Here is a 27,997-nt window from a genome sequence, read left to right on the forward strand (position 1 = left end):
CTCCTGACGCTCACGGTCGCTGTCCAAGCAGACACTTCCGGTTGCGCTAAAGACAGGCTTGTCAGCCCTGCGGGGAGCCACGGAGGATCCGCCTTAGTTCAGGACATCCAGAGCGACCATGGACCGGAGGAAAAAGCCTTTGGACGTCACCACCTCTTCGGTGAGTTGGGGTGTGGGTTCTCCCCGCCTCCAGCAGACAGAATCCCCACCTAGCCTGTTTCTTCAGTTGAGGACCCAGATGTGGCCCTTTGTCCTCAACCAGGAACCTGGACCTGGCTTCACGCCTTCAGACAGGGGACCCGGGCCAATTTTCCTACGAGTCCTGAACTTAGCTTCTTCCCGCGAACATGGACCCAGACTTGACGTCTCCCCTCAGACACGAACTTGAACTTGGCCTTTTCCCGCGGTCAGGAATATCCCCTGCCTCCCCTCGGCCACAACCGGCCAGGCCTCCTGTACGCCAGGACCCGGACCGTGCCAGCCTTGCCTCGGTCGACGGTGGAGGAGTAACCTCGGCCCGTCGCCCTTGCTCTGCAGACACACTCCTCCTCTCCATTCCAGGAACCCGCAAGCTCCTCCCGGATCATTAGAGCGTGACTTATTCCTTAGAGATCTGATAGCTGTGGGAGGCGGTGCTGTTAATAGCCCTGTTTTATAGATGAAGAAATGGAGGCTCAGAGAGATGAAGCGGTTTCCCCCCCGGTTACATACAGAATTCTGAGTGATAGAACCGGGCTTGCTCGGGCTGGCTGACTCCAAAGCTATTACCTTTTCCATTACATCAAAGCAAACCTTTGATTTAAACGCGTATTTACGGCAGAGTATTAGGATGCAAAGGGAGTACAATGGAAATCATCTAAGTGTCTAAATATTTGCGCTCCTTTTCTTTGTCTAATATGGAAAACTGGTACTTGTTATTATGTTTGCTTGAGGATTAGAAACCAGAAAACTGTGAATATTAAAGTCATCCTAACAGGTTAGAATTAGTAATTATCATAATGAGAATGCCGTTTGGTATTGCTTTTTGAGCATGTTGCTTTCACAGTTTCAAAGTAGTTGTAGAATAAGAGAATATGTGGAGAATTGAGGTAGATAAGAAGTCTTAGACCAAGAGGCAAAAGTTCGTGATTTGTTTTTAAAATTGTAGAATATTAGGTCCTGAGATAAAACTACCCTTTACATTATTAAAAATCCCTGCCAAGGTTACTTTTAAATTGATTTCTACCAAAATAGAAGTTGTTGAACTCAGTCATTTGAATTTCCTTAAAAGTCAGTCAGTGATGCTGGGCTTTTTAAGTATCTGATTTACAAACACCTGTACTTGCCTGGACCAGCTGTACCTGGACTCTTTTTAAATTATTCTTCAGCAACTGTCATATGCCTTTTTTGCCAAGCAGCCAGTGGTGACTGATACAGCTGAGGGATAAGCATGGGTATTCCCCTAGCTGTCCCTTTCTTTTCTCCTTTGCCTTCTTTCCCTTATTTGAACCCTGTGATCCTGCTAAACTTACTTTTTCTAGTGTATCGAAAATATACTTGGAGCTGTTCTTATCATCCGCTCAGCCCACATTATTTCTGGCTGTTGAAATCTCACCTACCTTTTAAGGCTTGACTCAAAGCCTTCTGTGATCACTCTGGACAGACGGAAGTGCTCCCTAATCTGGGTTTTTATGCTACTTTCTTCCATTCTTTAAGGCATTTATACATTTATTGCATTTTTTTTCTTTTTTTATTGAACTTTAGATGAAGGTTTACAGAACAAACTAGTTTCTCATCAAACAGTTACTATACACATTGTTGTATGACATTGTTTAACCACCCCACAACATGTCAACACTCTCCCTTCTCAACCCTGGGTTCCCTATTACCGGCTTTCCTGTTCCCTCCTACCTTCCAGTCCCTGCCCCAGGGCTGGTACGCCCCCGCTAGTCTTGTTTTGTTCCATGGGCCTGTTGAATCTTTGGCTGAAGGGTGAACCTCCGGAGTGGCCTCATTACTGAGCTGAAAGGGTGTCCCGGGGCCATACTCTCAGGGTTTCTCCAGTCTGTCAGGCCAGCAAGTCTGGTCTTTCTTTTTGAGTTAGAATTTTGTTCTACATTTTTCTGCAGCTCTGTCTGGGACCTTCTATTGTGCTCCCTGTCAGAGCATTCAGTGGTGGTAGCCGGGCACCATCTGGTTGTATTGGATTCAGTCTGGTGGAGGCCGTGGTGATTGCATTTTACTGGTATTCTAGGTTACCTTTCTTCTTAGGTTATAGGCTGTTTGAGGCAGGAAGTATGTCTAATTCATGCTTGTATTCTGTTTTTTAGTGTTATATGCCACAACATACTGGGCACTCAGATAATTAGTAAACAAAGACAGTTGCCTCTAGAAATAATAAATTGTTGCAGTGACTAAATGAGATTATCATATGAAAGAGCCAAGTACAGTGCCGGTCAGAGAGAAAGTGCTTAATAATGTTGGTTGAATCTGAATTTAAAAGATGCAGACTTCATTTCTTGCCTTCACTTTATCACTCTTTCCTTCCCCAGAGGACAGCCTTGAGTGTTGAAAGTACAGTGGAATTGTATTTGCAACAGAGCTGGAGTGAAATACCACTTGCTTTTATTTTGTACTGAATTACCCATTTAAAACATTTAATTTTGTATCCTTTTTGTTCATTTAGAGGAACTTAAAATCTTACTTTGAGAATTACAGTAACTTAGAAACTCAGTCACCCGTTAGAATTAATTTAATGTTTTGGTTTGCTCTTTGATTTTATTCTAGTTGGTAGACCTTAAGGCTGAACTCTTTCGCAAACAAGAAGAATTCAAACAAGAAAAACTTCTAAAAGATGCTGGAGTTTCAGGAAAGCCAAAAACAGCTCATAAGGTAAAACTAAGATCTAACTATCTCCTTTGAGTCTGAACGTGGGGGAATTACACCATATTTAAATTTTTTGGAAATGTCAGTTGTGCCCACTCCTTATAAATATTATGGAAAAATCCCTGTGTTGTATTTTGAACATCTGCATGAAACGTTTTAAATGTTAGAATAGAAGGAAGTAAGATTACTGGAAAGCACATTATAATGCTCTATTCTTTAGCACTTCTTTTAGAAAAATATATTAATAAGCAGATTCTTTACATTCTCAGAGGAGATTCTCTGGTTGTATAGGTATTGTCAATCGAAACAGAGATAAACAGTTGAATGATACAGGAATATAGCAGAAAGTATTGATGCTTTTAAGAGTTAGGAATGGTTTTCCAGTTTTAGTGGCAATGATATTTACTATTTGTATTACTAATTCTTTGTAATGTATACATTTCCATTAGAGCCTTAAATTAAATTGTAAACATTCAGGAGATAAAAGTATAGAAGTCCCTGTATGCAGTTGTATAAAGAAATTCTTTATACAATTTAGGACTTTTTCTCAGCTCCAGCTGTTGTGCCTGTCACGGATTGAATTGTGTCCCCCCAAAGTATCTGTCAACTTAGCCGGGCCATGAGTGCCAGTATTGTGTGATTGTCCACCACTTTGTCATCTGATGTGATTTCCCTATGTGTTGTAAATCCTATCGCTATGATGAAATGAGATGGATTAGTGACAGCTATACTGATGAGATACACAAGATTAGGTAGTGTCTTAAGCCAATCTCTTTGAGATATAAAAGAGTGAAGTGAGCAGAGAGACAGGGGGACCTCATACCACCAAGAAAGCATTGCTGGGAGCGGAGCGTGTCCTTTGGGTCTGAGGTTCCTGCACTGAGATGCTCCCAGACCAGGGGAAGACTGATGCATCGCGAGGACCTTCCTCCAGAACCAACAGAGAGAGAAAGCCTTCCCCTGGAGCTGACACCCTGAATTTGGACTTGTAGCCTATTAGACTGTGAGGGAATAAACTTCTCTTTGTTAAAGCCGTCCACTTGTAGGCATTTGTTAGAGCAGCACTGGATGACTAAGACAGTGCCATACACGTGTGTATTTATAGGACATAGGTTAGCTGTCGTAAGATCTAGTTGTCTCCCCCGAGTCATAAGGTTTGATGATCTTTTTTTTTTTTGGTGCACGAGTAGAGATTTTTGCAGTCATGTGGTGGTTCTGTCTTGCGTTTTTAAATTATTCTCCAGAAACCAAGTATCTGGAGCAAACAGAATGCAGGAGTTTCACATCGAGCTGAGAAGGATGCCGAACAGAAGATTGAGGAACAGAAGACTTTGGACAAAGCGAGGTAAAGTTAAGCACTGATGAATGTAACGTACCTTTGAGGCTGCCCTAGCAAAGAAATGAAAGATTAAGTTTTATTCTTTTCGATTTACAGTTTTAATTTCTAGCATCCTTCTAGCCGAATACTCTTTGTTATAATCTGCAAATGTGTCTGTAGTCTTTTAAGAAGGTAAGATACAACCTTAGTTTAAAAGATGAACTAGAGTCCCACTTTGAGCCTTTGGTAAGCAGTAAGATGATCAACAAACATTTAAGAATTGTCTGTATAGTGTGTCTGGGCCAGGTAGCATGGCAGCATTTTGAAACCCTACATTTTTTCCACAACTTTTTATTCTGAAAATTTTTAAACCAATAGAATAATTGAAAGAAGAGTACTATGAACATTCTAGTACTCTTCACTTAAATTCACCAGTTAATATCTTGGTACATGTGTGTTCTCTCCCCCGTGCTCTCAGATGCACACACAGGTGCCTGCATGTGCACATGTGCATTTATGTATATAGAGAGAGACTTTGTTTTTCGGAACCATTTGAAAGTAAGTTGCAAGGATCGTGGTAGTTTACCTCTAAATATTTCAGCATATATGTTCTAAGGATAAGAATGTTCTCCTACATAACCACAGTACTGCTATCACACCCAAGAAATTTAACACTGATAAAATGGTGTTACCTCTAACATGGTCCATATTCCAATTTCCCCAATTGTCTCAACACAGTATTGGCTTTTTTAGTTTTTAAAAAATTAATCCAGGATTCAATCAGAGACTACACATTGCATTTAGTTGATATATCTCTTGAGTCCCCTTTAATCTGTAACAGTTCTTTTGCTTGTCTGTTATACCATTGACATTTTTCAAGAGTCCAGGCCAGTTGTTTCAACAATACCACAATCTGATTAGAGTCAGGTTAAATATTTTTGGTAATAATACTACATAGGTGATGGTGTGTCCTTCTCGTTGACTCATATGTCAGTTTGGGTCATTATGGGTGATGGCTCAGTGAAGCTGCTGAATTTCTCTACTGTAAAAGGTGCTTCTTCCTTTGTAATTAATAAGTAATCTGAGGAGGGAAATTTTGAAACTGGATATCCTGTTCACAAACACATTTCTGTGCAGTGGTTTTGTCATCAATGATCAGCCTTGCTGCTTATCAATTATTACATTCATGGTTTCAAAATGATGCTTTTTATATTTCTATCATTCCATCTGTAGCATGCTTTAATCCATTTGTTAGCTGGAATTCTTCTGTAAAGAAGAGTGCCTCCCCCCCTTTTTGGTGGTATCACCCAGAGCTCATAGAAAATCCCGTTTCGACATCTGCCATGACTGCCACGTGTACTTTTGGATACACTGCTTAGTAAAAACTCTGTGATTGCAAACAATGGTTGCTAAGGTCGCTCAGCTCTTGGGTATGAACATAAAAGGCAGAGTATTAGCTCTTGTTGGGTATTGATTTTCTAGTGACATGAGACTTTCTTTACTTAAAAAACTGTTAATTTTTGAAACTCCTTTCTCATACTGGGCACACATTCTCAGAATTTTAGTTTTGTTGAAAGTTATCAGAATCTGACGATTTACTCTATATATTAGAGTTCTTGCTACTTTGCAGTGGTTTTTCTGTCCAGCAACTTTCCGTGTAATCTCTAGTTCACTCTGCTCCATGCTATCCATGGTCTCCGGGACATCTGCATCTCCCTAGAGCTGGCAAAGGCACTAGTCCTCTTCCATGAGGGTGTAGGGTATAAGGCCTTAGGTAAGTTCACTTATCCGTTAAGACTCTCTCCTTACCTCTGAAGTGAGGGAGTTAATACTCAGCTCACGAAGTCCTTTGGAGATATGTAGTGTCCGGCACATAGTGGGCCCCAGATCAGTGCCCCATACTCTTGCACTCTGAATTCCATCCTCCTTACCCAACTGAAAAAATTGTTCTTTAAAGTCACCAGTGACTTCCTCATCTGCTAAATCCAGTGGCCATTTCTCTGACATCTTCCTTAATTACCGTTATTCATTTATAGGCTATTTCTGTTGTCTTACAACTATCTTTCTGTGACGCTGCATCCTGTGTATCCTTTCCATGTTCCCTGCCAGTCTGCCTGTCTTTATTTTGTATGACTCTCTCCTTTGCTCATCGCTGTCTACCGTACTGGCCTTTTCCTACTTGAACGTGTCAGTTCATTCCTACTAATGTTCTTTCTGCCTAACTTGCTTTCCCCCCAGATCCTCCCATGGTTGACTGCCTCTTCTGTGCAAGTCTTGGCTCAAAGGTCACCTTCAGAGAAGTTTTCCTTGACTACTTTACCTAAATTAGCATCCCACCCAGTTACTCTATCCTGACACCCGGTTTTGTTTTTAAATATTTGTAACCTTTATTTTCGTTAAGACTAAGATTCTATGACACTGCTTGTTACATGAAGTCTCCTCCAAAACAGAGCAACGTATTACATCGATGATTTCAAAATGATGATTTTTCCAATTCTAATATGGTCAATATGGTCAAGCTGGTCTAGCAAGCACCCTGTGAATTCGTAATAAAGAGCTTCCATTGACAACATCTGCTTTTATTTCCCTCACAGCACTCTTTTCAGTGGTTTATGTGTTGTCCTCTTCCCTTCTAGAATGCAAACTGCCTGATAACTGGGACTTTGTCTTGCTCATTGCTGAATCCTTAGCATCTAAATTAGTGCTTGTAACATAGCAGGCACACAATAAATACTTGTTGAATGAATTTGTAAAGTAGAAGAGGAGCCTTTTTGATATAGATGAGGGTGATAAAGATGACATGATTAATGGCATTCTTGACATGTGTTATTTAGTTAAACATCATGACAACCCTAAGAGGCAATGCTGCTATTTTCGTCTGTTACAGATATGGAACTGAGGCATAGAGAGGTTAAGTAGCTTGTTCAGGAGCACATGGCCATGTGACCAAGGGGCTTGCCTTTGGATGTCATTAGAAAGGGAATTTTTCATTATAGTAAGTGTGATCATTCACAAGGGAAAGCTCAGATGACCTCTTTAGAGCTTGTCTTTACCATCATTAAGTATTTCCAGAATAAAAATTGTAGCCCTTTTAGTTGATCTGTGCCCGCTAAAAACAAATGTCACCAGAATTAATGTGAGCAGAGAGGATGCTTTGTTGAAATACCAGGGTTGATGTTTATTTTTTTATTAGTTTTATGTCGTGAATAAATTACTCGTCCTCTGTATAAAACTACAGACGTTTTCATATTCTTAATAGATTGGTCTCTAGTGCCCTTGGAGAAGCCTAATAAGCTATAAGTAACCAAAAATCTTTGTCTGAAAACTGAGCGATACAAAGAGTTTTGCATTGAATTTGTTGATTCTTTTGGAAGGTTGCAAATAGAAAATATTTTTGTGTGGGCACATCTCTCTTTCTTGGCATTTAAGTTGCATTTGGCATTTAAATTAAGTGAAGCTGGAGCATTAACTCAGTTTTTTCATTCATCAGATATTTCTTGAGCATCTAGTATGCACCAGGTTTGATTTGTGAGTCATAGTTTAGGGATGACATGGGGGCTGAATTGGGGAGATATAAAGATATAAATATTGGAGTGATTGGCAGATGGATGGCCTTTGAAGTCCTGGGTCTGGTGGAATCATCTAGGGAGCATGTAGAGGTTGAGCAAAGGCCAGGGACTGAGCCTGGGGTCATGAAGAAGATGGGAGCCCACAAAACAAACTGAGAGTTACTATAACATGTTTGAATGCTGATGTGAATGGTCTAGTACAGTGGTTTATCAGAGTGAATCACCAGAGGGCTTATTGAAACACAGATGCCTGGGCATTGCCCTGAGGGACTGTGATTCCAGAGGTCTGGGTGGGACCTTAAAAAGTGTATTTCTCACAAGTTCCCAGGTGATGCTGATGCTTCTGGTCCAAGGACCACAATTTGAGAACCACGAATCTAATAGGCGAAATTTGATGATACAGGAAAGAGAGCATAGTTGAGGTGCCGTATGCCTTAGCCAGGAGCAGAGAGAGTTCCTCTGCAGTAATGGAAAGGCAGGCAGAGCACAGGAGTATAAATCCTGGCAATGGATGAGTGAGGAGTCCTTGCTTGACTGCTTTTCTTCCCTCAGCAGACTAAGAGTTGAGGTCTTCAGCTAGGAACAAGGAAGGGGGAGGGTGTATGTTTTGGAGGGAAGGGGAGTGGCAAATCAATGTTACCAGAAGGTCACGGGAAGATTTCCAGGTAGTGCTCAGTGCCCACTTGAGATTTTTAGCCACACATTTGAAGTAAAACTCATCAGCACAATAGTGTATTTTTCTTCAGCCTCTGTTTAGCTGCTAAGGATAGTGGCAGAGTGGGTCAGAGTGGAGTGTAACCTGTATTTACTGAGTGATACAACAGAGGGAGAGAGGGCAGGGAGATGAGGGCTTTACAAGGGCCCGTGTGGGGAATGAACCAGGAGTCTGAGCTGCGTGTGGAGAGAGGTAAGGACAAAGGGCAGTGGAAAAGTGGGTCAGAGAAATGAATGAGAGGAGAGAATTAGCTGGAAGGATAAGGGGGTAATGGTCAGAGTGTGGGGTACTTGAGATGCAGACAGTAAGGTGCAGGGTATGACCCTGGTATGGGTGGCTGAGATGGGCTGGAGAGAAACGTCACTGGGATGAGGTCGGAGCTCTGGATGGATTGCTCCTGAGGATGATGGTAGGAGGAAGCTGGACAGGAAGGTGGGGAGCCAGGAGGTAAACATTTCAATGGATAAGAGAGATTGTTGGGGAGAACTGAATGACAGCAACAAAGAGGCAGAGGGATAGTCTGATGAGGACGACTTCAGAGGAGCTGGGTTTTTGAGAGAAAAGGGAGCATAAATAGTCTGAAGGTGGCAATGAGAATTCCTATTCTCCCTCTAGGCCCAGAGGAAGGAATTTGGGAGAAAAAACAGCCACCACTTCAGACCTGTAGGAAAGTCAGGTGTCAGAGCAGAAGATAAAGACAAAAGCTTAGGGACATAGGAAATTTGCTGATGTCAGACCAGGAGGGGAGGTAGAGTGGAAAGATTGAGGGTTAGCGAGGGTGGGAGACGAGGTCAGTTAGGGACTATCCAGACCTTGTGGGGGTGACAGGTAAGCAGGGCTGGTGTCCTGGTGTGGGTGGGTCTGAGGTCCCCTCTGGAGGAGAGTGGTCCGCTCTACCTATGGCCCCTTGTCAAGATGGTTCTCTTGGGCAGATGGAAGCAGTTGGGCTGAGGTGGGGGAAGGGAGGGACAGCCCTACAAGAAGTGACAGTGGTAAGACCGTTTCTAATACTTGTCTTTTTATCTCCTAGGGAAAAATTGGAAGAAAAAGCCAGATTATATGAAAAAATGACTAAAGGAGACTTCATAGGTAAACGCAATTATTTATTTATACTTCTTTATTTTCTGCCGTTCATAGCCCTGATGATATTACATTATTTGTTAAAATAGCCAAGAATAGGGAGAAGTTTTAAAAATCAAATGGATTACTTTCTGTGACAGCATGGAAACAAGAACATTAGCATTAATTGACCTACTGCCCGGTGGGTGCCAGGCAGCACATTAGGTGCTGTGAGGTGCAGCGTGATCCAGATTCTCTGCCTCTGGTCTCAAGGTGGGCAGTCAGGTGGCGAACAGCACCTCACAAAGCAAAGTTAGGGGACAAGGTCTACATAGGCCACAATTACGTTTAATTATCTTGTTGTTGTTAGGTGCCATCAAGTTGGTTCCGACTCATAGTGACCCTATGTACCACAGAACGAAACACTGCTCGGTCCTGCACCACGCTCACAGTCATTGTTATGCCTGAGCCCACTGTTGCAGCCACTGTGTCAGTCCACCTCGTTGAGGGTCTTCCTCTTTTCCGCTGACGCTGTACTTTACCAAGCATGACGTCCTTCTCCAGGGACTGATCCCTCCTGACAACATGTCCAAAGTATGTAAGATGCAGTCTCACCATCCTTGCCTCTAAGGAGCATTCTGGTTGTGTTTCTTCCAAGACAGATTTGTTTGTCCTTTTGGCAGTCCATGATATATTCAATATTCTTCGCCAACACCACAATTCAAAGGCGTCAGTTCTTCCTCGGTCTTCCTTATTCATTTTCCAGCTTTCACAGGCATATGATGTGATTGAACATACCATGGCTTGGGTCAGGTGTACCTTAATCTTCAAGGTGACATCTTTGCTTTTCAGCACTTTAAAGAGGTTCTTTGTAGCAGATTTGCCCAGTGCAGTGCATCTTTGGGTTTCTTGACTGCTGCTTCCATGGGTGTTGATTGTGGAGCCAAGTAAAATGAAATCCTTGACAACTTCAGTCTTTTCTCCGTTTATCATTATGTGGCTCATTGGTCCAGTTGTGAGGGTTTTTGTTTTCTTTATGTTGAGGTGCAATCCATACTGAAGGCTGCTTCATCAGTAAGTGCTTCAAGTCCTTTTCACTTTGAGCAAGCAAGGTTGTGTCATGTGCATAATGCAGGTTGTTAATGAGTCTTCCTCCAATCCTGATGCCCTGTTCTTCTTCATATAGTCCAGCTTCTCAGATTATCTGCTCAGCATACAGATTGAATAGGTATGATGAAAGAATACAACCCTGACACACACCTTTCCTAACTTTAAACCAATCAGTATCCCCTTCTTCTGTCCAAACAACTGCCTCTTGCTCTATGTACAGGTTCCTCATGAGCACAATTAAGTGTTCTGGAATTCCCATTCTTCACAATGTTATCCGTAATTTGTTATGATTCACACAGTCGAATGCCTTTGCATAGTCAGTAAAACACAGGTAAACGTTTTTCTGGTATTCTCTGCTTTCAGCCAGGATCCATCTGGACATCAGCCATGATATCCTTGGTTCCACGTTCTCTTCTGAATCTGGCCTGAATTTCTGGCAGTTCCCTGTTGATAAACTGCTGCAGCTGCTTTTGAATAATCTTCAGCAAAATTTTGCTTGCGTGTGTAGTTATATTTAAAAAAAAAAAAAGACTAGGGGAGGAATTATGATTGTATAACAGTGATCGGCTTATGTTTCCTTGTCCCCTATTTTTCTCTATTTTTCTGTGATATGTTTGTAACTGCTTTTAAAAGTTAAAGAATAAAAAAGATCCCCCTTTGCCTTACTCCCCTACCCCCAGAAGAAAACCCAGCCCACAGTTAGACAGTTGTAGAAGAGATTTTACCAGGCTGCGTGTGTTTCATTGCCAAAGGCAGGGAAAGTGAATACACTGTCGGGGAAGCCTTTAGGGAGAAGACAGGTTCTGGGGTGGGTCTTAAGGCTCTGGAGAGTTGAAGAAAGGGATCCTGCAGGGGGTGGAGAGGGCTCAAGCTCTGCGGGGCAGACGAGCATGGCAGGGGTGGGGTGCGTGGGACAGGGTATGGCGGAGCAGCAGGAGAGAAGCAGGTCTGGACCCAGGTCACCTCATCCCAGACAGCAGGGGCGTGGTAGGGAGCCGCCCAGCCTAGGAGCCGTGGGGGAGCACGGTGCCTTCTTACTGAAGCAGCAGCAGGGTGGCCATCCACCAGAAGGCCACACTGTTATGTGGGCTTGTCATTCAGCTCTAAACAAAAACCAAACACAGTGCCATCGAGTCGATTCCGACTCATAGTGACCCTATAGCGACCCTATAGGACAGAGTAGAACTGCCCCATAGAGTTTCCAAGGAGCGCCTGGCAGATTCGAACTGCCACCCCTTTGGTTAGCAGCCATAGCACTTAACCACTACGCCACCAGCGTTTCCCACTCAGCTCTAGGAGAGCACATTTCTTCCCTAGTTCAGGTATGTTGTGGCTTTTATTTTCTTTAAAAAAAAAAAAAAAAAAAACTTTTGATTGAAACTCTATGCCTGTTGTTAACAGAGAAATCAAGTTCAAGGAGTGGGCCTGTGGACGTGGAGATTGGGTTTTTGTCATGCAGAGCAAGTTGATTAAGTTTTGGAGCCTCAGTTATTCTCCGCTGTAAACCAAACCCATTGCCTTTGAGTCGATTCCGACTCATAGTGACCCGATAGGACAGAATAGAACTGCCCCCATAGGGTTTCCAAGGAGTGACTGGTGAATTTGAACTGCCAACCTTTTGGTTAGCAGCCAAGTTCTTAACCACTACGCCCCCAGGGCTCCTCTCCATTGTAAAGTGGGGATAATAACACCACCTGGTCATAGGGAACCTAGTATCTGTTCAGAGAGCTTAATCTCTGTCCTCAGTGACTTTATCTTAAATCCAGTATAGTGAAATTTCATCTAAAACATTATTTGGGAATACAGATATCCTGAATTAAATTAAAGTCACGGATTGCTACTTACCTGTCTAGGTCTTGGCTTTCAAGTAGCTTATAAGTGCTGGGGACAGACAGTGCACATCTTTGTAGGCCCTGCAGTTCCTGGCACCCTGCCGTGCCTGAAAGTGGTGTTTGTTGATTGAAAAGAATTCAGATGACTTCTGTTACGGCCCTTAAAACACTTACCATACCGCAAGTGGAGAATTCGGGTTAAATGGCACAGCCCATGTGATTAGAGAGGTGTTATTACCTGTAGCACAAATGTTCTGTTGTCCTGATCTGATGACATGCGAAATGCAGTTCTGCCTCTGTGTTGTGTTACTGGATGAGTGAGTCTCTTAGAATCAGATGGTTGTATTACCTTAAAATGGTATTCTGAGACGATGTTGCTTAGTCACATAGTGTATTCAGAAGGCAGCAGAAAACTTGAGACATTTTAGAGATTTTTTTGTGGTATACATCTCAGATGGCCTATTTCCAGCTTCACTGTCAGGGTCCTGGGGTGGCTGTGTGTCTTTGTAAGCCTTCCGGGAGGGGTGGACATATCGATGAGTGAGTGGTCACGGGTCATTGAGCAGCCCTGTGGTGACCGTGACCATTTCATACCAGTCCCACATATGGTTTTCTTTTTTGATGTCAGGAATCTGAAAATTGATTTTTATGTTGTAGATGAAGAAGTGGAAGAGATGTACCTTGTGGATTTCACACAGAAGATCATAGACAAGCGCAGAGAAATGGATGCGTTGGGTGCGAATAGAGATTCTAGAAAGGCAGAAGAAAGGGAAGATGAAGAAGAACGTCTTTCTGAAAGAGATATACCTCCTCCCCAAGACCCCAGTGAAGAATGGTTCGTGACAGTGTGCCATTAGATCATGTTAACGTTGTCCAACTGATATTTACTCTGTGTGTGTGTTTACTTTCTAAGAGGCCTTTTGTTTAGTTGCTATTGAACCATTTTTATTCTTCAGTTTTCTTTGAGACCCCTCTTTAAATAAGATTGGATTAGGTTATTACAATAATTACAAATGATGACCGAGCTCCTGCTGTGTGCCAAGCACCATGCCAGGCACAGAGATGCATAGGGATTACATTAACAAGCCTGTTTTCTGTGTTTCTGCTAACAAAATTGTTCATTAATGTGATAGAGTTGTTGAGGCCAAAGCATGCTCCTTTGTTACCTGTGATACGGCCTTACGCTTGTCTTTATTCAGACATAATGGATAGTTGTCCAGCTAGTGAGGATCTCTGTTTCCAGCAAAAAAGAAATTGACAGAGTCGGTACAGTAAGTCTTAATGGCTGTGACATTCTCTGGCAGCGTGGTATAAACACTATGGACCTTGGGCTGGGACAGCTGTAACTGCAATTTTTACTGGTGGCATGACCTTGATCAGGTTCTAACCTTGCTGAGGCTCAGTTTCCTCTGTAAAATAGGGTTAATAATGCCCAGCTCCCGTGACTGTTAGCCTTAAACTCCCTTCAGGAGGTATTCTAGGTTATTCAAGAAACTGTCTGGGAAGTGTAAGCAGGCATTGGACAAACCTTAGTTGTTGAAATTACCCTGAATTTTACCTCTATGTAGGGGGATGATAGAAAAAACCAAACTCATCCTCTCCTTACAGAGAGACCCTTGTGTCAATAAGGACAGACAGAAATCAAAATTTCCATTATAATGATTTTTCTCTCCCTAAGATACTGTAATCTGGAAACTTGTTCAGAAGGGCTTTAAAACCACACAGATTTGCTGACGCTGTGGCGATTTCCTGGCAGTGACCTGGCCTACCCACCCTCCCTCCTGTGGAGAGCCCACCTGTCTTCCCACCAAGGCTCAAATATCTTCCTTGTGGGAGTATTTGTTAGGAATGGCATAGGACTGTCTGCAGCATTTGTGGACCTTTTGTCCATCATTGGCACCGTGGGCAAGTCATCTAAGTGCCAAAGAGACCAGCTCTAGCTCTCCTTCCTGGAATAAAACAGGTGTCAGAAGATGTTCAAGAATACCTACCTTCTAAAAACTTTTCATCTGAATAGCTGATGCCATTTGGGGTAGGTTTTGTGGCTGCGTGTTATATGGAGCCAAAAGAGAAGCACCTATAGGCTCGCCCCCTGGCGCCCTGAATTGCGTGCTTTCTCCCTCATCTGAACTCGGGTAACGGTTAATATACTTATTGCCCCTCTGGGTCTTACTTTTTATTACTAACCCATTCCTGGCCTCGTTACCAGAAAAAGATTTGAGGCAAACTTTGGTAGTTTTCATGTCTTGCCTGGTGTTGGTGTTTCATGGGGATATGCCTTAGCATCCCCCCAGAGCCCTCTGAAGAGGGCTTGAGTCCTATCCCTCCTTGTGGTATCCGCAACACCTTGAATAAGACTTTGCCCCCAGGAGTTGCTCAGTAAGTGACTGCTGATTAGATAGACCAGTTGCTGACTACTGTCCTGCCACTTCTATTTTGATGGGGTCTGTATGTCTTGGATGCCTTTTCCAGAAACAAAATAGCTTGTGATTGCTTTTCATAGCAGAAATCTCATCTCCTTTGAAAGGGCTAGTGCGTTGTTGTTTTCCTTATTAATGCCTGTATGATTACAAGCAATTTGTCAGTGATTTGAGGAGTTTGGAGGGTAATTGAAGGTGTCACATGGTACCATATGGTGAAGGAGGACGCACTGCAAGCAGTTCTGACACTTTCGTTTTTAAATTAAGCTTCAGAATTGTAACTGCTTGTAAAATCCTGTCGGTAGTTAAGTTCCAGGTGGTGGAAAAGCTTTCTGCAAAAATATTGTAAATAATTATGCAGACCATCTGGCTAGATGGTTTTCTTCCCCCATTCATTTAAAAAAAAAAAAAAGGAAGAAAGAAACTGCGTTCTGCAGTTGGAGGCTCCGTTTCTCCTGGTAATTAGTTTCAGGACTATAGTAGTGGATTCTCAGACACTGAGTTTTTCAATCACGGCCTAACAATTGAAATCAGCATATTTAAGAGGAAACAAATCGCTAACAAAAGCAAATCCCCATGTGTGGAAATCTGACCTTGGATTGATCCGTTGCCTAGTACTTATTGAGCACCTACTATGTGTTCAGCACCCTGCTAAAGGTCTTGGGAGATTCCTTGCCCATAGTTTAAAAAATAAAAAATCTTTTGCATCGTAATGCAAATGAAATGTTTTCCATGGAACTATGTCCGCATTTCCAGTTGTGGGAAGGCAAAATATTTCGTTTTGCTTTGCCATCGGCAAAATGCGGAAAGAAGAATAATAGACTGGCCACTGTTGAGATACTTTCATGGTATAAAATGTATGTCACTTGACTCCCTCATAATTACAAAGAATCCAAAAAACTCCATGACTTATATTAAGAAATTTCTAATTTGGTGGGACGGAGTGTACCAATTAGAAGAAATAAGGGCAAGAATAAAAAGTCAGATTTGGGAAGACTGAGGAAATGAGCAAGTTGAGAATCTGGACTAAAGTAGAATGAAGTTGCTAAGATGCTGATAAAATATTTAGAATTGTCTAAACCATATTAAGGAGGCCTGGTGGTGTAGTGGTTAAAAGTTTGGCTGCTAACCAAAAGGTCATCAATTTGAATCCACCAGCCACTCCCTGGAAACCCTATGAGGCAGTTCTTTTAAACCATATTTAAGCAAGTTCTGAGATATTGCAGCAAGGGTATGTGTAGGTGATTTACCTTTGAAACTAGAACCGTAAATGATCAATTGTTTTCTACAGTTTCTAAAACAGATTTAATGAAGGGCACGGTGAGCTTATTGTGTGTCAGTTTTTAACTTTAAAATGTGCCTCCTGTTCAGCGTAACGATCTCTCAGTTGAGGGCTCCTCTTGGTGATGAGGCCTTCGTTCACTCTTCACCGTGCACCAGTGTACAAAGCTGCGTTCATATCTTTTCGCTTTCATTTCAGGGTGGATTATGTGGATTCTTTAGGACGATCCCGGCGCTGTATGAAGAAGGATTTGCCAGGTCTGCTGGAGATGGATAAAAATCTTCAGGGGAGGCTGTAAGTGTGTGATATGCAGAGTTTTGCCCAGTTCTGAAATGCAGGCAGCGGGATTGTTTGTGGGAGACCCTGTTTTATAATGAGATACTTTTGTTGCACCAGTAAGGAGATCGTTTATTAATGTATAAAAATATTTACTAAAGTACTTTTTAGTGGTTAACATACACACATACACATAACCCATGCTCAGGGAGCAACTTGGCTGTCCGTTAGCAGGGGGATAGTTGATCGTCCGTACTGTGCATCTGATAAAAGGAGTGAGTTAGAGCTGTATCTGCATACTTGGAAGGATGTCCATAACCTGGAAAAGGTAACTGCAGAGTAATAAATATAGGATGAGCCCCAAACAAACAAAAAAACCTATATGAAGAAAAATGTTTAAGAATATACACTTGGTTACTCCACAAGCAAGCGAGGGCAGAGCAGTAGGTAGTTTATTACATAACTTTTTCATTATACATCTTTGTAAGGCCCTTATAACTAGGCCCTTTTCTGTGGGGACTAAGATAATTGCTAAAACATCCCAGGGAATAACATTCCTCTTGATAAGGGCAGCTTCTTTGTGAATAGTGTTGGGAAAAGCTCCACCTTGTCAGAGTTGTCCAGATTCCTACCTTCTGTGGGTTCCAGCTTCCTGCTTGGGCTTAGGACAAGGCAGAAGACCAGAGACACCCCAAGCCTCTCAGGGTCTGGCCATCAGGGAGCAGGCACTACCCAGGCTACAGTGTCATGTAGCTTCCATATCCCTGGACCAGAGACTGTCCAGAGAAGGCCTGGAGTCTCTTCTCCCTGCCTGGGCCACCTCCATCTGTTAAGTCCAGGACTGGGTTGGGAAGGAAAGTTATTTGTCGTGAGTGTTGAGGCAAGATTCCATTAAGCTAATACAGTGAATTGGGAGTTTGATCAAAGAAAGGTTAAGAGTGGTTTATCAATTTTCTGATAGCATTCGGGCCAGCATATTTCTGTAGGAATCAACCTTCTGCTCATACAGTGTTATTCATGATCCAGCTCACTGAGCTTTAGGTTTGATTTCTCACTGCTCTTTTCTGAAGATAGTTTTTGCTCTGTTTTCCCACTAGTTTCATTAGTCCTGCTAATGAAAAAACCTTGTTATCTGAAGATATGAGAAAAGAACTCCAGCGCCAGCAATGGGAAGAAGAAGAAAGGGAGGCCCTAAAAAGGCCAATGGGACCCATACATTATGAAGACATTCGTGAAAATGGTATAATTCTTTTTTTCCAGTTTTTCATCATTTTTGTTTTTTTTAAATCTTGAACCAATGACAAGTATAAAGGACAATATTCATAAAGCAACAGCTCTCGCACAGAAATAAAGGATTCTGCTTTGGAAATTGTAAATATCCCCTCTGTTTACTCTATAGCCTAAAACATACTCACGTTCAGAAGATCCTCCTAACAGAAGGTCTGTTAATCCAAGAGTTTGTTCCCCAGGAGAAAAGGAGCCAGCCATGGCTGAGAATTAATCAGTCTTCTTTGTTATGCTTATCACTTGGCAGATAAGATGGAACTAGTTCTCACTTTTTCTGCTTAGCTGCTTTTTTTTTTTTTTGGTTTATTTTAAACTTGTGCCAAATATCACTGCCTTTCTTTTTGCTTTAGTAGGAAATTTGGCCTGAATGTAATTTATCAATCAGGAAAATCTAATCTTTTGGGTAATTTTGACTTATTTCAGAGGCCCGGCAACTTGGTGTTGGATATTTTGCCTTTGCCCGAGATAAAGAGCTGAGAAACAAGCAAATGAAAACTTTAGAGATGCTGCGAGAACAGGTACAAATTAAATTCAGAGCTGATGTTAAGAAGGATTTGAGTAGCTGGTTCCTTATTGGACCTTACTGCAGAAAATCTAGTAAATTATTTAGAAATTAAAATTAATAGTCAAAATGCTATTTTATGACTTGTGTGAAGGTAATGAAGTCCTGGTGGCTCAATGGTTAAGAGCTCAGCTGCTGACCAAAAGGTTGGCAGTTCGAATCCACCAGCCGCTCCTTGGAAACCCTATGGGGCAGTTCTACTCTGTCCTGTGAGGTCTCTATGAGTCGGAATCGACTCGACGGTAATGGGTTTGGTTATGGTTTATCAAGGTAATTGCCATATTATTTTTGTGTTTCAAACTTTAAGATCATAACTGCTCAAAAGTAACCTGTGTACTTTGATGTTTTAAATTTGGTTTCAAATGTGGTACTTTTAGGGTAGCCTGGGTGAAAAATAGCACATTATTTAAAGCATTAAGGACTACAACAGAATTCGTTCATTTTCTTGTATGTTAAGTTCTCCAAGATAATTCAAGTTGCTAAACCCACCAGAGGGCTCGTATAAGAGTACTTCAGGGGTCTTCATTTTGAGGGTCTCAAGGATAGTTTCTTAGAAGTGGAATGAAAATTAACTAGTTTATTTTTAGAATAAAATTAATTATTTTATCGTTTTGAACAGGAATATTGTGAATTAGACTGCAACCCAATAATCATCCAATTTTCTACTCTATTCAGACAACAGATCAGAGAACAAAACGAGAAAACATAAAGGAAAAGCGAAAGGCTATATTAGAAGCAAGACTTGCCAAACTCCGACAAAAAAAGATGAAAAAATCAAAAGAAGATGGAGCAGTGGAAGAAAATGGAGGTATATCATGTTTCATATTACTATACTTCAAAAAACCAAACCCCTTTGCCGTTGAGTCGATTCTGACTCATAGCTACCCTATAGGACAGAGAAGAACTGCCCTATAGGGTTTCCAAGGAGCTGCTGGTGGATTCAAACTGCTGACCTTTTGGTTAGCAGCCAGTCTTTTAACACTGTGCCACCAGGGCTCCATACTTCACAAGGAAAGATCTTATTTCCATTGATATCTCACTAATAGTACTGTCAATATGGAGATTAGCCTTTTGGTTTTACTCTCTAAGCAAGCAGTATATACATTCGAGGTACTGCCAGGAACAATTTTTATAACCAAAGTGATATGAAATGACACTCCAAAAGATATTTTTAGGCTGTAGACCAGGATATTGACCAACAGTGCATTGGGTTGCATGAGAGAATGGCACAGTTTAGAAACTGAAATGTGGAGAAATAGATCTTAAGATAAATTTTAGTTGTATGCATAGAGTCTTTAGACTTAAATTTTTTACTGTGGCTGTAGTTCTTGTTGATTATCATATATTCGTTTTTCTTTATTAAAAAAAAAAAGAAAGAAAGAAATGCGTTCACAAAATCAGATAGTGAAGTAAAGAATTTAGGTTAACAAAGCTTACCCAAGGCTTGTGCTCTAAAAGCTGGCAATTTGGAATGTGGAGCACGTTTTCCTTAGGAAACACCGTTAAATATTGTGGTTAAAGTAGCTTATTGTATTAGTTATGCTAATATAGACTAAATTGCTCTGACAAAGAGGCCCCTAAGTAAATGGCTAAAATGGGATGGAAGCCTGTTTCTCTGTTTTAATAGTTTAGAGGTGGGTAGGTGTTCAGGTGTCCAGGGCAGGTTAGTAGTGCTGCCCCCAGGTGGTCATCCAGACCCAGGCCTTCTCTTGTCTTGCTATTTCTGCTATTCTCTAGAATGTTGCTCTTATCTGCACACTCAAAGCTTGGTCTTTAGTACCTGTTTGTGATTCAACCCAGGGGAAGTAGGAAAGAGAAAGGAGGGGAACCGGCTTCCTTTATAGGAATGTGATTTGGAAGTTGCACACAACCTATCCATTAACATCCCATTGGCCAGAGTTTAGTCCCATGGGCCATACCTAGCTGCAGGGGAGGCTGGGAAATGGCCACTCTGGCATGGTGACCACGTACCCAACTGAGACTTGGGGTAGGTTCTGTTAACAAAAGGAAGAAGTGGGGAATATGGGTGCTAAGGGACAGATAGAAGCCTGCCCAACTCACACAAAAGCCTGGGCTAAGCTGTGGGCCATCTTCTAACCTCTAAAAATATTTCAAATTTAGCTTTGGGAAAAGAGACCAGAGACATTTAGGAACTTGAAAATCATCTATTTAGTTTCATATAAATGCTCTCTCTCCATAACATATTAAATTCTGCGTATTGTTTCTCTATTTTTGCTCCATCTTCTGAATACCTCTCATTTCCAGAAGACGTGAAGTGCCACCATCGCATCGTTCTATGAATCTTTTTTTTTTTTTTAAATGGCCAACATTGGGTAGTCTACATAAGCCTATTTCCAAGCTTTAATTCTTTATCACCTAACTCCCCTTGCTTTGTCTGAGACTCTTACTTGGGAATTTCTGGTCTATTGATTGTTGGTTTGGGAAAGCAGAGTGGCATAGTGGGAAATAGAGGCTTTGAAGTCCATTCAGCCTAGTTTGAATCCTGGCTGACGTCACTTTCTACCTGTATGGAATTTCTGAGCTTAATTTTCCTAATTTATAAAATGCAAATATCAGTGCTAACTTTAGTAGGGTTGTTAGGAGAATGAAATGCAATATAGCCCTAACCCACTCTCTGGAACATGATAGGCACTCAGCAAACAGTGGTTATTACTTTTATTCTCAGATTAGCATGTTCTATTTAGTACTTAAAAAAAAAAAGCTCTAAGCTTTATTGTCATAATGTCTTACTCCCTTTTGCAAAAACAGATGAAGATGTTATTGAGCATTTGCCTCCAGAGCCAGAAGCCATGCCAATTCCTCCCACTGCTGCCCAGAGCAGCAAAGTAGAAGTCATCGTTCAGGAGAGGAAGGACACCAAGCCTGGAGTGCCACATGTCCGGGAGTGGGACAGGGGCAAAGGTAAGAGAGGAGGGCTCCAAGGTGTGTAACCTTTCCGATCAGTGGTCTTGTGAAGGGAACTCCTGATCAGCGTGTGATGCTGGTGAGTCCTAGTGGTCCCAAGAGGCCTGAGGAATTCTCCAGATCCTTAAACTTGTTTCCTCTTGATACCCCGACACTAGCTGTTTGTAAACAGGAGGTCTAGTAAGTAAGGCCAGGGTCTACAAAGTCCTCATGCCAAAAGGATGATATTTTTAGAGGCACTCGGGAAGTGTTTCTAAATTCGTGCTGCCTTTGTGTGGTTCTACAGCTTTGGCACGCCATTACTCAGGAACAGCTTTCTAAATATGAAGGTTTGGTATTCTAATGTGCTCTGTTTTTCACATTCATGTTCAGTTGAAAACTGTGATGTGTTACACTGGTTCCCATATAATTCCATTGGATTATGCAAAACCTCCATTGGTCAGTTTTCTGTAAATACACCATGATTAGCAGGTTTTCTGTAAATGCACTATGGTGCTTACGGCAGCCTCTCTTTGGAAGAAGACTGTGGTTTATGTCTCTTTGAAAGAGATCATTTTTAGTAGTACATTAGCTCTTGCTGTTTGAGCCAATACGATTCAAGACCAAGGTAAGAGAAATGCAAATAGGTGAGTACCTTTGGTTAGTGCCACTGTTCGAAACAGAAATACCAAATTGGATTTCGATAGGTCCCTTTTGTGTCTTTCAAAACTCAATAAAGGGCAAAGCTTGTGTTTTGGTGTCAAGTACCTGCAACATCATGTCAAACAAATGATTTGAGTATTTGATTTTTCTTTATCTTTCTCTCGAATGTAATTGGCAGTCTCTCCAAAGCTGACAGCCTTTTCCGCCCAGCCTTCTTTGGTTCTTCCCCATCTGATGTAGTCCCTCTCTTTCCTTGCCTGGTTCCTTTCATCTTTTCTAGGTTTTAATTATGCCTTCTATTATAGTGTTGTTGTTGCTAGACTTGTTCTCTAGGGAATTTAAGGTGGCTTTTAAGAAAGATATAGAGTAATTGAAAAACAATAAAAAATTAAAATTCATTCTAATAGTATTATCTTTCTTATTTTCAATAGAATTTTCCTTTGGAAACTGGTCGAAAAGGCAGTCAGCTCTGCGGGCTGAGAGAGATCCTGAATTTGCCCCCCCAGCAGATTACTTTGCGGGTCAGAAGAGAACTGGTCCTTTTGGTGGCCAGCCGTGGAGCCGACCTGGACCTGCACAGAGCAGCTTGGGGCTGGGCTCTGGCCAGAGCCGTGAGCCCCACTCCTCACATGCATCCTCCACCCCTGCTCCGGACGGCCCACCACAGGCCCCCACAGTCACGTTTGAAACTCTGGATGACATGATATCATATTATAAACAAGTGACATGAACTTAAAAAGCATTCTGACTTGAGTTTGTACAGTTCGTGGTACCTTCCTCTCCCAGAGTGAGGGAAATAGCTTAACTTCAGGGACTGAACTGTAACTCCCCTTTCCTGCCCTTTCCCTAGAAGGCAAAGGCTTCAGGTGATACTGTGGGAACTATATTGTCACTTGGCCATTCATTTCTAATTAGGTTAGAGATACATTCTTCTGGATTTATGTATAAGTTGTGGTACAGTAGAAATATTTACTCTGTGGTATTTGACACTATAGAGCTTTTAACTTATCTGTTTCATACCTGCTCCCATTTCTTCCTCAGATTTAAGGGTTCCGTGTCATCCTTTTTGCAAATAAGAGCATGCAGGCGCCTGTTCCAGGGATTCAGCTTCCGGATCAGTTGATGGGGCATAATTAGGAGGAATTTTTACCCGCCATCCAATGGCAAGTGAGGAGACACTGTATCTGGTATCCAGGTGTACCCTGAAGCTGGTGGAATATTAAGCAGTAACATATGATAAGACCAGGAAGGAGTGCTTCATAATCCAGAAAGGTAGAATTCCAAGTTATTGACTTACTTTTGTCATACCAACTTAAGCGACTTACCAACACCCTGACCATAGTGGGCATTTGGTGAAATGTTGAACGACTGTGACATATGTGAGGCTCCTGAGCCTTGTCAGAGACTGTGGTGCAGTGGGGCACATTTACCTCAGCTGTCCCCGTTAGAGGTTGTCAGCTTGTCCTATAGCCCTGTTACTCTCACTCTTGGGAGCCAAGGTCACTTCAGAAGCCTGATTTGGATCAGACTGGGGCCTGCATAGAGTAAGGAGTAGGTAGGTCCCTTACAACTTTACTAACAATGACAGGGGTCGGGTTAGAAGGCTCCAGAAGTATGGCATTGTGTCTGTGTACCCGCCCTTATTGTCTGCCCATTCTGCTCTGCCTATAACCCCTCAGAATGTTCCTTTTACAACTGCAGACAAGCAGTCAGAAGTTATTCACCAGCCCACTGAGTGCCCAGGCCAGTGAGTGCCCAGGCCAGTGAGTGCCCAGCCCACTGAGTGCCCAGGCCAGTGAGTGGCTAGCCCACTGAGTGCCCAGGCCAGTGAGTGCCCAGGCCAGTGAGTGCTCAGGCCAGGGAGTGCCCAGCCCACTGAGTGCCCAGCCCACTGAGTGCCCGGGCCTGTGAGTCCTGCAAGAGTGTGATAGAGCAGGTCCTCGAAGTGCGTTGAAAGAGTAGGGGGAGGGGGAAGGGTGAGTGAGGACCCAGCCCTCCTGTAGGCCTCTGAGATGTGCCGTGTCTCCATTCCACAACACTACCATGTCAGTGCTGGTGTTCCTGCTCTCATTGCGGATTGCGAATTGGAGCTTAGAGAGGCTAAATGACCTATCCAAGATCATGTGGCATCTAAATGGCAGATCTGGAACTTAAACCCAGTTGATGTCTAACTTTCAGACTCATGTTTTTCTCAACACCATCTGCTCTGAATCTTGTTGCTCCGGCAGTATGAGACAAAAATCTGAAATTCTTGCAAACTTAATTCTAAACTCGATAGCAAGGGCTAAGGTGCCAGTCCAATTAATGGTCTTTCTGTCAGCCGAATCAGGCAAGTATCTCTTTTAATAAATACACCTTAAAACCAACTTACCCAGCTGCTTCTTTTTTGCAGAAATTGACCAGGTGAGGCTAAAATCCATATGGAAATGCAAGGGACCCAGAATAGCCAAAATAATCTTGAAAAAGAAGAACAAAGTGGAGAATTCACACTTCCTGATTTCAGAACTTACTTCAAAGCTACAGTAATCAAGACTATGTGGTACTGGCATAGGGATAGATATATAGACCAATGGAATAGAGTTGAGATTCCAGAAATAAACCTTTACATTTACAGTCAGTTGATTTTCAAGAATGTTGCCAAGACAATTCAACGGGCAAAGAATAGTCTTTTCAACATATGTTTCTGGGACAACTGGATCTCCACATGCAAAAGATTGAAGGTAGACTCATACCTCACAGCACATATACAAAATAAAATGGATCAAAGACCTAAGTGTAAGAGCTAAAACTACAAAGCCAACTGAAACTGTAGGATAAAGGGGGAGGAGGAAAAAAAATAGGAATATTAAAAAATATATAGTATTGCTAGGGATGCTAGCATTATTAGGAAAAAGGAATGGAGAAAGAAAAACATTAGCAGGTAGGTATGAGAAAGAGGATGTTTACGTAAGGTAAAAGAAGGACTTGAGAGGCAGACGATGGAGTAGAAAGGAACGGGGACAGGAAAAGTAGTTGGGTAGGAATAAGAGCCTCTGGGAGGAGGGGGTCAAGGGACGGTCTGTCCTTCAAAGGTGACGTTTTTGTCATTCCCAGAGTACCTAGGGTGGAGAGAGAAGCAGTCTGTTTACATTGTACTAATGGTCAGTGTTGACTAACAACTAAATCATGTTTTCTCTGGAATTTCAAAGACTGTATAAACCTATTTCTAATCCCCTCTTAACAGCATACATTTTGCTCAGTGTTTTGTGAGCCCTGCTGTTAAACATCCTTTTCCGTTTCAGACCCAGAGTTAAGCTGTTAGCACCCTGCAAGTTTTACCATTACTCACGGGCTGTTTTGTACCAATGTGTCCAGCAGATGGCAATAGAGTTCTTACCCACACTCCAGAGTTCAGCTCCGCTCTCTACAACAGCACCAAACCAAAAACCCATTGCCACCGAGTCGGTTCCAACTCATAGCAACCCTATAGGACAGAGTAGAACTGCCCCATAGGGGTTTCCAAGGAGTGGCTGCTGAATTTGAATTGCCGACCTCTTGGCTAGCAGCCTGAGCTCTTAACCACTGCACTACCAGGGCTCCAGGCAGCATGATATAAGTAAAATTAATTTTATAACGTATTTTATCCAATATATACAAAATATTTCAAGTATACAAGGAGCCCTGGTGGTGCAAATGGTTAAGCGCTCAGCTGCTAACTGAAAGGTTGATTGGAACCCACCCGGTGGCTCCTGGGGAGGAAGACCTGGCAATCAGCTTCTGTAAAGACGACAACCAAGAAAAACCCATGAGGCTGTTCTACTCGGTCACGTGGAGTTCAGTGTGAGTCAGAATTGATTCGATGGCACATAGCAACAACAACAGTCAGTCTACAAAAATTACTGAGTTATTTTACATCTCTGTTCACACTGCATCCTCAAATGCACAGTGTTTTACAGCACGTCTCAATCTGAATGCTGCGTTTTCCCTAGGAATACGTATTCTGTACTTAGATTTCATAAGGTTTTCAGCGGGAAAAGTAGAGCCACCTACCCAAGTTGTTCCAAACATAGGTAATCGTATTCTAAATTTTCCCAATAGCTGAATTGAGTCTCAATTTTTAGATTTAAGTTAATAAAATGAAAATTCAGTTTCTTAGTCATTCTAACCACATTCCAGGTGCTCCAAAGGCTACTGCAGTGGACAGACCAACCCTAAAAGACCTGTTTTTACATGCTTTATGATCTGATTATGTACAAGCCTCCCTTTCGTAACTAAAGGATTGGCAAATACATTTCTTCCAGGCGTGTGTTAAACATTCAGGGTACTCTTATGACCATATTTATCTTGGGAGCAAGTACTGGCAAACCCTCCGGGAGGAAAACATGACCACGCCTTAGTTATGTCTTTGTAGAGAGCTAAGTGAAGCGTTTTGGATCAGAAATTACTTTGAATTATGTGTTTTCCCTGTCATCTCTTCTCTAGGCCTTTGTGTGTTTTGCTACAGTTGGTCTGAATTGTCTAAATAAATCATTTTTTTTGCTGGAAAAATCCCCAACGGAGAAAATGTAAATTCATATACATGAGGTTCCTGCTATGTTTAGCCATACATTTGCCAAAGACTTAGGATAATTTACTTCTTCTTAAAGCTGTAGTGCAGCCCGCAGGGTGGTTTTCAGCTAACCTTGTTGTGACATACAGGCAAGGCAGTAGAATTTAGAACTTAGAATGGGGGCGGGTACTGGTCTTTACAGTTAATACAACATAGCCAGGCCATATGTGTTTATTTCCTTTTAAGCCAGTAAATTGAACTACAGTGGTTGTCTGTAAAGCAGTTCATGTGAGAAACTACATGACTCAGGTAAGAGATGGTGACTGATGAGAACTTGTTGACCCATTGGAAACGGAGAGAGAAAATGAAACTCCCAGCCCTTTCCACCTGCCCTTGCTAGCTGGCTTGGTTGGTGAGGTGTTTTGCTAGTGTAGGTTGTAGGCATCGAGCTTCATGTTTGAAGTGTGTGTGTGTGTGTGTGATTGGTGTAGGTCATTGTCTAGGAAAACTGAAAAATCAAAATAGTCAAGTGTTCACAAGCGAAGCAAAGTGTAGTGAAAACCTGTACCCAGCCTAGTACTGATCCTCCATTAGGGCGTTTTAAAAAGAAGTCCCGGGCTACGTGTATGTACTCAGGCATAATAAATGTATGTTTGTCTGGTAATGAGAGAGGTCAGAAATATTTCTCAGCACCGACAATTTAAACAACATTCTCTACTACGTTTCTAATTATCCTGTTTTCCCCAACTCTGAAACCTTACGTGGCTTGGTGGCAATTTTTCCTGGTTTTGAGCATTTTCCCTGGGGTATGTTGTATTCTTCTCCATATCTACTCAATTATTACTGATAATGGAACTTACCTGAGTCTGAACACTTAGGAGACTTGGCCCCTCAGGTCCACCTCGCCCTGACGCACACCATCCTCTCCACACACACACAGTCACGGTGCCTCAGGGCTGTCTTGGAATACCTTGATCCGCCCGTTTGCTGTTTCTGACTAACATGGCTTATGTTGAAGGAGGCTTTTGGGCTTTCTGATGTTATCAGGAAAACCCAAGAAAAACCCCTACTCCCAGCCAGGGGTCTCCCAGCTACAAGTGCTAGCTGTCTTTGCGGGAGACTCATGTTTTATATTACCTTCTTTCCAAAAATGATCATCTTTACCTTAAAAAGAGAAGAGTCTAAATCATGGTCTGCATAGATTTTCATGTGCCGTGTATATGTTTATATACCATTTGAGTTTTTCTGACCACTATTTCTAGAGCTCAGCTTCTCAGTTATTTTTAATCACTGCCCAGTAGGTCCTCAGATTAATATACATCATTGACAGTCACATCCCCAGTTGTTGGCTGTCTGCATTCTTTCACGATTTTGAATGAAGCAGTTGTAAGCATCTTTTAATTTCGTTTAGCAAGCATTGATCTGTATACAAGTACCTCTCCTCCCCCTTTATAAGCAGGCCCCTTGGGCATTATTTTCTGAAGGGAGACCACTGGGTCAAAGGGAGGATCATTTTTACGTTTCTTTGGTACCATAATGAATCTCCGCGGTCAAGGATGCAGGTGGTTTACAAGTGAGTTCCCTGCAGGGCGAACAGATATTGATTA

General features: G+C 42.2%; 1 protein-coding gene across 1 annotated transcript; it reads left to right on the plus strand.

The window, feature by feature from the left end:
- The first annotated feature begins 45 nt into the window (after nucleotides 1-45).
- On the plus strand, nucleotides 46-27,993 carry CCDC174 (coiled-coil domain containing 174). The gene is made up of 11 exons (XM_003409738.4): nucleotides 46-160; nucleotides 2,767-2,871; nucleotides 4,110-4,210; nucleotides 9,498-9,556; nucleotides 13,126-13,303; nucleotides 16,369-16,464; nucleotides 17,544-17,686; nucleotides 18,157-18,251; nucleotides 18,971-19,103; nucleotides 21,065-21,217; nucleotides 22,294-27,993. The coding sequence occupies exons 1-11, from the start codon at nucleotides 119-121 to the stop codon at nucleotides 22,590-22,592; spliced, it is 1,404 nt and encodes a 467-aa protein (XP_003409786.1). The 5' UTR covers nucleotides 46-118; the 3' UTR covers nucleotides 22,593-27,993.
- Nucleotides 27,994-27,997: the final 4 nt, after the last annotated feature.

This window comes from Loxodonta africana, chromosome 22 (assembly GCF_030014295.1).
Source record: "Loxodonta africana isolate mLoxAfr1 chromosome 22, mLoxAfr1.hap2, whole genome shotgun sequence".
Classification (NCBI taxonomy): domain Eukaryota; kingdom Metazoa; phylum Chordata; class Mammalia; order Proboscidea; family Elephantidae; genus Loxodonta; species Loxodonta africana.

What these genes read in the sequence shown, in the direction of transcription:
- CCDC174 (XM_003409738.4), top strand. Translation starts at nt 119, where the DNA reads ATGGACCGGAGGAAAAAGCCTTTGGACGTCACCACCTCTTCG. An exon ending in TGGACGTCACCACCTCTTCG is followed by an intron (nt 161 to 2,766) that starts GTGAGTTGGGGT and finishes ATTTTATTCTAG; the next exon opens with TTGGTAGACCTTAAGGCTGA. An exon ending in GACTAAAGGAGACTTCATAG is followed by an intron (nt 9,557 to 13,125) that starts GTAAACGCAATT and finishes TTTATGTTGTAG; the next exon opens with ATGAAGAAGTGGAAGAGATG.